At 39.3% G+C, this 14,537-nt stretch overlaps 1 protein-coding gene across 1 annotated transcript in view; it reads right to left on the reverse strand.

Moving 5' to 3' along the window:
- The window catches only part of HYDIN (HYDIN, axonemal central pair apparatus protein), a 351,593-nt gene that overhangs the window by 258,947 nt on the left and 78,109 nt on the right, over positions 1-14,537 (reverse strand). Inside the window, exon 7 of the mRNA XM_023523662.1 lies at positions 9,303-9,502. Coding sequence (XP_023379430.1) covers positions 9,303-9,502 — 200 coding nt within the window. The remainder of the gene's footprint in view (positions 1-9,302; positions 9,503-14,537) is intronic.

Below are 14,537 nucleotides of genomic sequence, written 5' to 3' on the forward strand. Positions count from 1 at the left end.
TCAGAAGCTCTAACTTTCTTTTTTACTTCTTACTTCAGTTCATCTTGTACTATAGTTAATTTTCATGTCTACGTTCCTCAATAGCTAGAGGCTCTTGAGATGAAAGGAAAGGGAAAGCAAACAAAATTTCATGAGCACATACTCTATGCTGGGTACTACTCTGGGCACTTTACATACGATAATTCTTTTAATCTTCAAACAAAAAAAACCTTGAGAAAGCAGGTATTGTTATTTGCATTTTAGACATGACAAAACAGATGCTCTAAAAGATCAGGCAACTGTCCCAAAGTTACCCAACTAGGTAATGGTGGAGCTAAAATGGAAGCCTGCCTTCAAGTTCAGATTCTTTCTGTCTACCCCAAAACACCCCAGAAGGTAGAAGCAACCTGGTTAGATTCATTTTTGTATCTCTCACCATCCCATGCACAATTCTTTACTCACAGGAGCCACTCAGAAGAGGCTGTCAAACTGAATTACAATCAACTTTTAGAGGGAAATAAAAATATCGGTAATCATTAATTAATCTTTATAACATCTTGGTGGAACAGAGAAGAGGAGCAGACCTTCGGTATCTCAAGAATCTCTGCTTCACGGCAGATGAAGTTGAGTATCGCAGTCTCAAAAGTTCCTTTCTTCCTATGGCCTCAGTAAGAACCTGAAGCATTGAAAACTGAGCCCAATTTCTTGGCTTTGGGAACAACATAATCTATTGTAATATTTTCTTCTATCTTTGCTTCCTAGTTCCTAATATTTTCCTCCCTACACTGAAATGAAATTGCTTTCATTTTCTTTTCAAATATTTCCTGCAAAAGAACAGTTTTGAAATGAATTATAGTATTACATTGTAGAACCTAAGCTAAATTTCCTGTGGAAAAAGTGACTGTTCTCTAAGAAACCCAATTCCATACAGGGGTAACAGATATTTACCTGTTGGGCTAATGGTTGGGTTTCTATTACACTAAATTTCTTCAGTACATAGAAAATCACTTGGAATAGCCATTGCTACTTAGAGCAGCCTAAGCTCTCTCAATAAATCAGATGTTAATTGGGTAGAGTGTGTTAAGTTCTGGTGCTTAAACATTGTCTGTAATTTGATTTTGTTATTTCATTTTACTAACGGCAGGCAGGCTGAACAGGCTAGAAAACATCAAGCATCAGAAAATGCTCCTACCAGGAGAAAAAAAAATACTGTTCCTCAAGGGTATAAGGCTGGCTCTCCCTGCTGAAGTGCTTGGTTTTAACATCAAATCCTCATTGATACTAAATATTTGATTAGGGAGGGAACTCGGGATTGTGAAAAGTCACAATCTATGAGAAAAAGTTTGAGAGATTTTGAAAGATTTTTGTTTAATCCACTACCAACTGCTTTTAAGGACTAAAACTATTCCATCTAAATGATTCAATATTTTAGCAGAAGACTAAATATCGGTCCTATTTCTATTATATTAAATATTGAATATAATAGTACTTTTTCTTCAGATAAGCTTTCTTATTAACTGATTCCTCACTTGAGGTTTTAGATTTTGAAATTGCTTCTTAATCCTTTCTATTTCACGTTCTGAAATTAATCCTACTGTAATAGTAAAAATAATTCTGGTACCTACTAGAGTTTTAGGTCAAATTTGTAATAAAGTTGAAGAGTAATCGTTTATGTTCTCTGTATATTTTATAGCATGTTACAGCTCCTTTTATTAATGTAAAAAATGCTTATTTTATAGTACTTGGAACATGTTTATTTTAAATTATTGTAGAGGTTTATAGTTGTAGCTTTGCCTTTGTGATATATGTTGGTTAGGCATCCTATAAACATTTATTGAGCACTATTTATTCTAGACTCTGCTAGATGCTGGGGCATACAAATAAAAAGAGTTAGATACAATCCTTGCATTTGAAAAGCTCACATTCTAATGGTGGCAACAGACACATAAAGAAAGTTTTATTTTTTATAATTTATATAAACCTAACCATTTGTAACTTAACCATTAATTACATCATTATTTCAATGAAAAGAATGCGACATGTCTTTTAAACAATTTCCTGTGAGATATTGTTTCTAACTGTACATTGACTCTGTAAGTGCGAAGACCAAGAGTAGACACTGGGTTTTTGACTCCACATTCTCAAATTATATTCATTGTTCTACCATGTCTATTGACAATCACATTAACTAAAAAAGTGGTCTCCAACCCTGTCTGGGCAACACAATCACCTATGCATTTTTTTTAATGGATACTTGTCAAGGAATCTCCCTAGAGATTCTGATTCCACACCATGTGACCACAAATTCAACTGCATCCTTTCTCATTGTAGCCATCGGGGTTCTTAGTTTTAAACAACAGAGACCAACTCTGGCTAACTTAAATAGAAAAGGGATTTATTGGAAAGCTTTGAGGTAGCTCACAGAATTGACACCATGGGTAGAAAACATGCATTTTGTGAAAAGAACATAAAACTACTATTTCATGCAGAAACTAAAAAGGAAAATAAAAAGATTTGCAGACAGGGAATTTAATTGAGAGACTTGGTTACACAAAAGATGGGAGTGATGAAAAGCCCAATTTAAGACAATGAGAGAACTCGAGGATTTGTAACAGTGTAAGCCATTTCCAAGCCTGGGTTGGAGACAAAAGGAGAGGAGGAAGTGTTACCAGGTCCTGGAGACCTGGCAGAAGTTAGAACCATAGCAAGCCTATCTGACAGGAACTAGAACCATAGAGAATATACAGCTGCCGGTTAAAGACTTTGATGAAGTCAGGGGAGGAGAAGGAGAAATACCCTGTCTTATTTCTACCCTCCAATCTCCTTCTAGTGCCCTCTACTTGTCAAACCTAGCTGGAATCCAGCTGACTCCGGAGCCTACAGGTACTAAAACAGCCTCACAGTGATACTGAGCAGAGTAGGGGAAGGGCGAGGCATGGATCTGAGAAATAATAGCCCAGAACTGGTCATTGTTTGTTTTAATCCAGGTTTTGTTATTAAATTCAGATAAGTCATTTCCCTTCTCAGACCTTACTTCCTTTGTCTGTAAAATGGGAATGGTCCACTAGAGTTTCTAATGTCTTTATGATTCCTGGATAGTCCTTTAGTTAGTTAGCTCACCATTTTACCTTAGAAGTGTTTCTATATTAGGAGAAGATGCTTCACATTCATAGTTATATGGATAGAAAAGTTTGAGATCTTTTCCTGTAATTTCATACTATCTGTGAAGTGATTTAGTTTTACTTTATAGGAATTATATATGGAAAAAAAATTGTTATTTATGTGTAGTTTTTAAGATTCAGCCAAACAATCTGGAAGATATGCTGCCTGTACTTGTTTTTCCATCTTAGGTGGATTCTCTTTTTCATTGGAAAAATACCAGTGTAACAGGAAGTTTTTAATTATACAGATGGTGGTTGTGGGAGGCCTTTTTTAAATCAAAAAGACTGGTTCTTTCTAAGTCATGGTGAGCCAGTTGAACAACATGCTTCCGTCTCCTTCAATCAAAATACATGAGTCTCATCATGAAATGACAAACAAAGGCTATAATAAGCACTTATGGACATCAGGAGACACTGATTTCAAAAAAAAACTTTTCCATTGCTTTTGATGGTTGTTTTATCTAAAGTGGTTCAGAGTCCTGTTTCCACCTAGGATACGGAGAGCTTGAAAGGGTGCCTCTCCCACCCTAACTACGAAAAAAAAAAAAAGGATAAACAACAAAATCACAACTTTTCTTGAATCCATCAGAGGCTGAGGTTGCAGGCCAAACAAGTGACCTGAAATCTAAAAATGGACATTCCCCACCTCCCAAGGTACATAAGACATGTGCAAACTGTTTCTCCTTGAACTTCCCTACAAGCAGAAGAACAGTGAGAGAGAATGGAGTAGGAGAAATATTTGAAGAGCTAATGGCTGAAATTTTCCAAAAATAATAAAAGATCAAGGAAGCTCAGAGAAACTCATGCAGGACTGAAACCAAACTAAACAAAAGCAGAATAAATTCCTTAAAACAAAAAACAAAACTCATCCCTAGACACATCATATTCAAACTGCTAAAAACCAAATATAAAAACAAAATCTTGAAAGTAGACCAAGAAAAAGACATACAGAGGAACAAAGATAAGAATTATAGCAGACTTCTCGTGAGAAAAAATGTAAGCCAAAAACAATAAAGTGACATCTTTAAAGTACTAAAAAAAATATATGTCTATATTACTGTCAACTCAGAATTCTACATTGTAGAGAAAATAGCTTTCAAAACTGAAGCAAAATACTCTTTTTAAAAATAGAACTGAGAGAATTTCCAGTAGACCTATACTATAAGAAATATTAATAGTTTTTCAGCCAGGAGAAATACAGTATCAGATAGAAACTTGGATCTACCTGAAATGGTTCAGAGATAGTGATGCTCTGGAGCACATGGAAGAATAAGCACAAATTCCCTCCCAAGGGATGGGCCTTCAACCTGCACTATGGCAGCCCTGTTACCTACAATATGGCAGACCGAGTAACCTAAAAACTCTTCTACTAGAAAATACCTAGAAAGACTAGATAAACATAACTTACATAAATGTATGGCTGAGCATACAAATAAGGCAAATCCACAAGATTCAAAAGCAAAGAGGAAGCTAAGAACCAGAGCAGTTAGCTGCTAAGCTAATGCCGAGTCTGCCCTGGGTTCCTATAACCTATAATCTTAGAACCTGGGTTTTAATAGTCCTGCGTTTGGATGGTCAAGTCAGGGAACCAATAACAAAATCCCCAAATAAAACTGGGAAACATGAAGGGCCAGCAAACCATTCTCCCATGAGCACAAGGAAAAATGTCTGTCTTGGTTTTGAGACAAAGAAACAGTTTCTCCGGGGAGTCATAACTTTGGACATGTGTCTTATGCAGGTTTGGAGTTTGAATTGCACTATAAGTCCACAAATCCCTCAGACAAAAAAATTACCAAAAGCATAGTCTACTTAGTCTAATCTTTGTGAACCAGGTAGAAGAAAATACTAATCCTTTATGGAGATATGCATCCTTAAACCAGCAAAGGATTCCATAGATAAAGGTCTTCTGAAAATGAGCTCACAATCTAGATCAATATATACACTATTCATTTTAAAGTCATAGGAAAGAACTTAACCCTCTGCTTCCCGTTTTCCCAAGTTGATCATTCTTGTTATGGTCCTGCTGATCAGCCACCATTCTCATGTTTAGCAATCATTCTTTTTCTTGAGAGCAAGAATTGTCTCATCATCCTTTTTGTTGTCCCATGGTGTCTACTACCCTGTAATTATTCCATAAATAATTAGATGAACTCCTTCACTTAGTAGCTATGTGCTCTTAAGCAAGATATACAACCCTCCTTACTGCTCAGTTTTCTCATCTTCAAAGCCAGCAATAGCAGGCTAAGTTCTTCTCACATCTCATCACTCTGAACTCTTCTTCTTCTTCCCTCCTCTATTTTAAAAACCTTTGTAATTACATTGCGCCCACTCAGATAATCCAAAATAATTTCCCCATTTCTAATCAAGATGGCGAAGTAAGTAAATTCTGTGCTCGCCTCCTCTCACAAACACCTTAAAATTATAACTAAACTACAGAACAATCATCATTGAGAATCACCTGATGCCTAGATAAAGAGAAGTCCTACAACTAAAGACATAGAGAAGAAGCCACCTAGAGACTGACAGAAGAGGTGGAGGTGAGAATTGGGCTGACCCCACACCCACATGTGGTATTTAAAAATCAGAAAGGATATCTTGGCTGCGGAGGTCCCCCCAAAAGGAGAGAGAGAGGTACCAGACCCACACTAGACTTCCCATTCCAGGATTCCAGGACCAGGAAGATTAGTCTACACAACTTCTGGCTGTGAAAACCAGCAAAAAATGTGGCTGAGTGAGACACAGAGCAGCTTTCAATCCCAGGCATTTCTCTTAAAGGGCCCACACATAGATTTACTCACTGAAGGACTCAGGACTCATACACTCTGAGCTCCAGCACTGGAGAAGGAGTTTGAAAGGCAGCAGGGACATACAGGGACAAACTGAATTGTCTGGTTTCAGGGCGAGGGCTGGAGGAATAGCTTTCTCCCAGGCAAAAGTACTGGCAGAATCCACTGTTTCTTTGTGGAGTCCCCTTCCTCCCACATGCAGACACAGGAGGTTGCCATATCTGAGCCTCCATCAACCTGACTAACACTAGCCACCCCATCCTGGTGATTCTCTGAGACTCCACCCCACCTAGCTTCTAGGCCCACCCAAGCTGTTTCCAGTGGCTTTTCCATACAATTGGCCTGTCAGGTGGCAGCAATCTGCAGATTACTTGGTGGCTCATACTAGGTGGCTCCAGGCAGGGCACACACTGTGACTGAACTTGGCCTGCAGCGGGGCTCCTCCCAGGAGGCCCAGGACTGGAGTGCCCAGTGGTCGGCTTTTGACTGGGACAGAGTACCACCCAGGGCCACATACAAAGATGACACACCCAAAGGATAGACTACCAGAGCCCTGCTAAAGCAAATTCTGTTTCATAGGGTCAGCCCCTGCACTACAGCTCCTCCACTGTAGTCACCAGTCAGTTCTCACAACCAATCAGACTGTGCATCAATCCCTCTCCTTGGTTGCAAACAGCAACCAAGGCTTAACTACAACAGGAGGGTACACACTACCCATACAAGGGACACACCTGGAGCACCCAGCATAGGTGACCAGGGAGAGTGTACCACAGGGCCACCAGGACAGCAACTATTTAATGCCACGCTACTAAGAATAAGAGACATAGCAGCCCTACCTACACAGAGAAACAAACACAGGGAGGCAGCCAAAATGGGTAGACAAAGAAACATGTCCCAAACGAAAGAAGAGAACAAAGCTTCAGAAAAAGAACTAAACAAAGTGGAAGCAAACAACATACCAGATACAGAGTTCAAAACACTGGTTATATGGATGCTCAGTGAACTTAGAGGGAGAATAGAGGAACTCAGTGGGAACTCAGCAACAAGAATAAAGAACCCCCCAAAATGAAGATAGTTTAAGGGGCCTTTGGGACAACATTAACATCAGTGGCGTACCAGAAGGAAAAGAGAGAGAGAGAGGAATTGAAAATCTATTTCAAGAAATAATGACAGAAAAATTCCCTAACCTGGTGAAGGAAATAGACATACAAGCTCAGCAAGCACAGAGAGTCCCAAACAAGATAAACCCAAACAGGCCCACATCAAGACACATCATAATTAAAATGCCAAAGGTTAAAGACAAGGAGAGAATCTTGAAAGCAGCAAGAGAAAAGCGGCTAGTTACCTACAAGGAAGCTCCCAGAAGACTGTCAGCCGATTTCTCAACAGAAACTTTACAGGCCAGAAGAGACTAGCAGAAAATATTCAAAGCGATGAAAAGCAGGGACCTACAACCAAGATTACTCTAACCAGCAAAGCTACCATTTAGAATCAAAGTACAGATAAGAAAGTCCTAGATAAGAAAAAACTAAAGGAGTTCATCATCACCAAGCTACTATTATAGGAAATGTTAGAGGGACAAGAAGAAGAGGAGGAGGAGGCAGAGGAGGAGGAAGAAGAAGAGGAAGAGATCAGAAACATGAATAATAAAAAGGCAATAACTACATATCTATCAACAATTACTTTAAATGTAAATGGATTAGATGCTCCAATCAAAAGACAGAGTGGCTAAATGGATAAGAAAAGAAGAACCTTACATGAGACCCTTCAGGAGACTCACTTCAGATCGAAAGACATACAGACTGAAATTAAAGGCATGGAAAAAAAATGTTTCATAAAAATGGAAACAAACAAAAAAGTTGGTGTAGTAATACTTATATCAGACAAAGTAGACTTTAAAACAAAGGTTATAACAAGAGACAAAGAAGGATCCAGTAATCCCACTTATGGGTATTTATCCAAACAAAGTCAAAACACTCCTTTGAAGGGACATGTAAATCCATATGCTCATTGCCGTGTTATTTACAATAGCCAAGATACAGAGCCAACCTGGGTGTCCATCAATGGATGAATAAATAAAGAAGAGGTGGTACATATATATACAATAAGATATTACTCAACTATAAAAAAGAATGAAATCTTGCCATCTGCAACAACATGGGTGGACCTAGAGTATTGTGCTGAGTGGAGTAAGTCAGACAGAGAAAGACAAATGCCATTTGATTTAACTTACATTGTGGAATCTAAAGAACAAAATAAACAGACAAACAAACTTGTAAATACAGAAAGCATTTTGATGGTTGCCAAATAAAAGGGGGTTGAGGGTTTTGTGAAAAGGAGGAAGGGACTATGAAGTACAAATTAGTAGTTACAGAATAGTTATGGAGATATAAAATACAGCATAAGGAATATAGTCAATAATACTGTAATAACTATATTATCATATGGCTACCAGATTTAGTAGGGCGATCACTTTGTAAGTTATATAAATAGCTAAATACTATGTTGTACACCTGAAATTAATATACTGTTGTATGCCAACTGTAACTGAAAAATTAAGAAATTATTATAAAAAAATAAAAAACAATAATTCCCCCATTTTAAGGTCAGCTGATTAGCAACCTTAATTATATCTGCAACCCTTATCCCCCCTTATCATTATTACACATTGATGGATTCTGGTGATTAAGACATGGACAAATTTGAGGAGCCATTATTCTGCAAACCACACTGGCAGTAGCTCATTTGAAGAAACAATAAAAGAACAAACACTCTTATATAGCACTTGCTATGAACCAGCAGTTTATTAATTCATTTATTCCTTACGACAACCCTATTAAGGGGCTACTTTACTTTTTCTCATTTTTTAAATGAGAAAATTGAGCACCATGAGCTAAGGAATATGGGCAGCCCCTAGAAGTTGGAAAGGCAAAGAAATGGATTCTCCGCTCAAGTCTCCATAAAAGAACACAGCCCTGTTGACATTCTTATTTTAGCCCAGTGAGGCTTTTGAAATGTCAGATAATAAATTTGTGTTTCTTTAAGTTACTACGTTTGTGGTAATTTGTTGCAACAGCAGTAGAAAACTAATACAGTCAATTATAAAATTCACAGTCAAAACAAATGTTTATTAATAGATTCCCATGGGTCGCTCTTTATGCTAAGTAGAAAGACTCTTATCTAGTATTTCAGAAAACCATCCATAGCTGAACACATAATCTTGACATCCAGTTTCCTCTTGGGATAAAGAGAAAGTCTTCCTTACATCTCCCAGCCTTGTAACTGAAGATAATAATGACTGCAATTCTAGTGAATTACTTGAGCTGACTAGATTTAGCTATAATCAATCAAACACAAGAGCCAAAGGAATGCGTACCTATAAGTTTTGATGTGAAACACAGCATCTTTGTTGCCAATGTTTCGTACCAGCAGAATCTTCTGAGTGATGTATTTGACAGGGCAAGTGGAAAAATTCAATTTGTCAGGAAAATCTAGGATGGCTCGTGCACCTCTGGCTTTGATGGGTACAATAAACTTTTCTCTTTCAGTAACACAGGTCAACATATGGGCATAATCCTATAAGAGAAGGGTAAAATCATTATTTGTGGAAATACCAACACAATCAAGATAATGGGACAGGAAATATGGCCATACGCCAAAGTATCTAGCAAAACAACTTAATATATTCTATGAAACCTTCTCAAGACAATTATGGTACTTTCAATGATACTCTTTTCTGAGAGAGAAAGAATAGCTCAAGTGTTAAAACCTACAAGCCACCTAAAACTAATTAAAAAAAAAAACAAAACCAAAAACCTACAAGCCAGTAGAAAGAGTATATTCATGTGTTTCCCATATAGGGTTGTGGGATGGGGGATAGTCAAGGCACATTGTTCTTTAGATCAGAGGAGATTCACAGCAGTTTCTTCACATCCTTCTTCTAAACCCTACCAATTTACACTTCGAGCCCATGTATTAGACTGATGGCTCCATATAAGAGTCTTTCAAGGCCCACACTCTTTACAATATGACTTTGCATTCCTCCATCATCAGTGGAGTCTATTTCTCTACCCCTTGCTCTGACCAGCATAATGTAGCAGAAGTTATACTATGCCAGCTTCAAGCTGAAGCCTCAAGCAACTTTGAGCATTTATAGTCTGGATCTTAGAATCCTGCCACGGCCAAGTAAACAAGCCTGATCTAGCCTACTGGAGGATGGGAGCCCAGATGGCCCAGTCAAGGCCATGCTAGACCAACATTCGGCCCCAGATATGTGAGGGAGCCATGCCAAGATAAGCAGAGTTGCCTGCCCATCGCATGAGTATACCTAGTCAAAACCAGCTGAACCACAGTCTTCTGAGCAATAATAAATGTTTAAACCACTGAATTTTGGAGTGGTCTGTAATGGTACAACAATAGCTAACTGATACATAACCCAGTTTAAACTGCACCTCTTGTGTAAAACCATTCCTGACCATTCCAAATAAAAATGCTGAGGCCCTGGGCATGTATCTTCTCCAGTATTGAGTCTAAAAGCAACAGAAATACTGAATTAAGTCACCCTTTATGTCATCTCATTAGATAGAAAAATAGAACCCTCATCCCCAATGCAGTAAAGAAAAAGTAAACCCTCACCAAGCCAAATTAAATGTAAAAGGAAAGTCTTAACAGTCCTTCAAGAATAAGGCCACTAGGGGAGAGGTGGGAAAAATGGCTTAGATGATAGAGGCTTTGTTCATCCCTCTTGTGACCAAATCAAAGTTGTGACAGAAACACAGAGCAAACAGCAAGCAAAGTCGCCTGGGATCTAGATGAACAGAAGCACTACAACTAGGAAGAGAAATAATTAATCAACCTGCAATGGTAGAAGCGGGGTGAAGATGCGAGGCTGCCTGATCCCCAGTGGCTGAGTGGAACAGAGGCCATAGCAGCAGCAGCCAGCACCTGCAGACGCCTCTTAAAGGGGCCATGTCTGCGAGCAGACTTTCACAGTGACGGACCTGCTAGCTCTGAGCACCAGCACTCGGTTGGCTGCATGGGGTGGGGCACCAGGGACTTACAGAAACACCGAGTTGTTGAAATGAGGGCCAGAGGCGAGGCTCTGTCCCTGGCAGAACTGCCAGTGGTATCTATTGTTCCTTTGCTGAGCCCTCCCCACTCCCAGTGTGCGTACCCAGTGCTGCCATAGCTGAGACATCAAAAAAATGAATAACAGAGGTCGCTCTACCCAAAGGAGTCCCTAAAACTCTGCCTCCCCCAACTCTCGGCCCCACCCATATCCAGGTGTGTCCTCAGTGATCCGGTGCTCCTTGCTGAGCAGCACCAAGAGTCACACTGATGGCAGCTGGCCTCGGTTTCTGGTATTGTTTCTTGAGGCAACTATAAGCACAGCATCTGTGGATTGTTTGCTGAATCTTAACAGGTGGTCCCAAAAGGGCACTGGCTGGGGCTAAACTTGGCCTGCAGCTGAACCTCTCTCAGGACAGTACTGTTGGACACCTACTACACAAAGCCATGTAAATAAGACTGGGAGACTTAGGAGCTTTGCTTAATACATAGAAACAGACACAGAAAGGCAACCAAAATGAGAAGACAAAGAAGCAGAAACCATATGAGAGAACAGAACAGAGACCCAGGAATAATGGAGTCAAGCAATCTAACAGATGCAGAGTTCAAAATATTGGTTATAAAGATGCTCAATGAACTAAGGGGAAGTGTAGATGAATTCACTGCGAAATTTAACAGAGACAAAAAAACATAAAATGGAAATGGAAATTATAAAAGGGAACCGGAAATGAAGAACACATTATCTGAGATAAAGAGTATATCAACAGAGTGGATAAAGAAGAGGATTGAACTGCTGATATAGAGGATGGGGAAGGCAAGGACACTCAATCAGAACAGCAAGAAAAAAGAAGCCAAGACTATAATAATTTAAGGAGCCTATGGGACACTATTAGATGTAAAAATATCCATGTCATAAGGATACTAGAAGGAAAACAAGAAGTTGAAGAGCTATTCGGAGAAATAATGATGGAAAACTTCCCTCGTCTGGTGAAGGAAATAGACATAAAACCTAGCAAGCTCAGAGAGTCACAAAAAGATGAACCCAAAGAGGTCCGCACCAGGTCACATTATAATTAAAATGCCAACAGTTAAATACAGAGAGAATCTTAAAAGCAGCAAGAGAAAAGCAGTTAGTTACCTATAAGGGAGCACCCATAAGACTGGCAGCTGATTTCTCAAAAGAAACTATGCAGGACAGAAGGGCCTGGCACAAATTATTCAACATGTGAAAATCCAGGATCTACAACCAAGCATACTTTATCTAGCAAAGCTATCATTTAGAGTTGAAAGACAGAGAAAGAGCTTCCCAGACAGAAATAAGCTAAAGGAATTCATCAACACTGAGCCAGTATTACAGGAAATGTTGGAGGGACTTCATTAAGAAGAAAATACATGTATCAAAAACAGGAATATAGAATGGTAATAACTACATTCCCATCAACGAGTACCTCAAATGGAAAAGAATTAAGTGCACCAACCAAAAGTTAAGAGTGGCTGAATGGATATGAAAACAAGACTCCTACACATGCTGCCTACAAGAAACCCACTTTGGATTAAAAGACACACACAGACTGAAAGGAAGGGGATGAATAATGATATTGCCTAGAGAGTATAGTGCTGAATGAAATAAGTCAGAGAAAGACAAATATGGCATGATTTCACGTATGTGTTGAATCTAAAAAACAAAATAAACAACAACAACAACAAAAGTGGACCTAAACTCATATATATACAGAGAATATTTTGAAGGCTGCCAAATGGAAGTGCGGTTGGGGGACAGCAAAAAAGGGCAAAGGGATTAAGAGGTACAAATGGATAGTTACAAAATAGACATGAAGATATAAAGTGTAGCACAAGGAAAATAGTTAATGTAATAAATATGTAGGGATACTAGATTTAGTGGGGTGATCACTTTGTGAGTTATGAGATCTCTAATCACTATGCTGTACAACTGAAACTAATATATTATGCCAACTATAATTGAAAAAAATTCATTGAATTGTACAGTGTAAATATGAGCAACTAATTGTCTATTATATTTCAATAAAGCCGGGGGGAAAAAAGAATAAGGCCACTATGAAAGAAATTTGTTAACTAAATCAGGTTTACTTTTCTTTAAGTTTTCCCATCATTTTAGTGTATGTTTTAGCTGTGAGGCAATCTTGGTAAATGTAAAGTCCATTTTGAACTTAAATTTCCTTTTGGTAATCATATAGTAAATAGCATTCAGCGGTGGAGGTTTAAAAAACTATTTTTGGGCTTTAGGCATAGAGTAGGAATGGGAAAGTGACATATAGATTGACATACAGACCTGGCCATGCATGCAATTTCATGAAACCCACAGGACAAGTAAAAAGCAGTAGTATCCCAATTACTTTATTCATTCAACCTCGTTTATTAAGTGTTTGAGTGCCAGGCACTGAGCTAAGTCTGGAAATACAACAAGAAACACATAAATGGATCACTTTGAGCTAACATAATGATAGAAGAGACAATAAATAGATAAATGAAGCACACCTGATATACAATATAATACAAATAAGATAGAGATAAAATAAGCAGGAATGTTCCCATGACAGAACCTTTACACCTGCAGCCTCTCTGCCTCTCTGCCTCTCTGAACTCCAAACTCATACCCAGCTGTCTAGTCAGCATTTCACTGAATGCTAAGCTACCATGTGCCAAAGCAAAGCCCCTGATTAATGCCACTGCCTGCGAATGTGCATGAAGATGTCCTGCCAAGGGGAAGGAGTGTGGGCTGAAATCCAGCCCAGTCTGCTGGCCCCAACTGCATTATCCCACAGGGGGAGCCTCTGTCTCATGCTCCCAAAGGCTCCACAATGCCAGCTGAGGGCCTGTTCATGACTGTCCCTCCACTCTACATCTGTTCCCTTGCTGCTGCCCTGTCTCATTACTGGCATCTCCATCCTTCCAGGGTCCTGGATTTAAAGCCCTGGAATGAGGTATCCATGATGGCTCTATTTCTCAATTTCCAAGTAAATCCTTCAAAATATATCCAGATCACAATTACTTCTTGCCACCTTCACCCTGCTACTCTGGCCCTCGCCATTCCGATCTTCCCTGGGATAACTGGACTCTCTATTTCAACCCTTGCTCCCCAAAAGTCTATTTTCCACACCAAGGACAGAGGGATCCAGTTGAAATGGAAGTCAGCTCAGGTTGCTCCTCCATTCAAAAGCTCCCAAGGTGAAAGCTGAAGGGCTCATGACTGCTGCAGCCTGGAGCCCCTGTCAATTCCCCTCCTCTCTCCCTTGCTCACTCTGCTCTCGCTACAGGTTTCCTTGCTGCTCCTTGAGCATTGACAGAGATGCTCTTCCTTCAGAACCTTCAAACACAAGGTTCTTTCTGCCCAGAACACGCTTCACTCTAGTCATGCACATAGCTAGCTCCCTTGCCTCCTTTAGGACTTTGCACAATTGTCCACTTTCTGACTGAAGCCTCCCGACTGCCCTATTGTAAACTTAACTCCCCCATCACTTCCTAGCCATTTGTTCTGCTTTAGTTTTCTCAAAGCCTTCTAACA

Source organism: Pteropus vampyrus, unplaced genomic scaffold (genome assembly GCF_000151845.1).
Source record: "Pteropus vampyrus isolate Shadow unplaced genomic scaffold, Pvam_2.0 Scaffold399, whole genome shotgun sequence".
Taxonomy (NCBI): domain Eukaryota; kingdom Metazoa; phylum Chordata; class Mammalia; order Chiroptera; family Pteropodidae; genus Pteropus; species Pteropus vampyrus.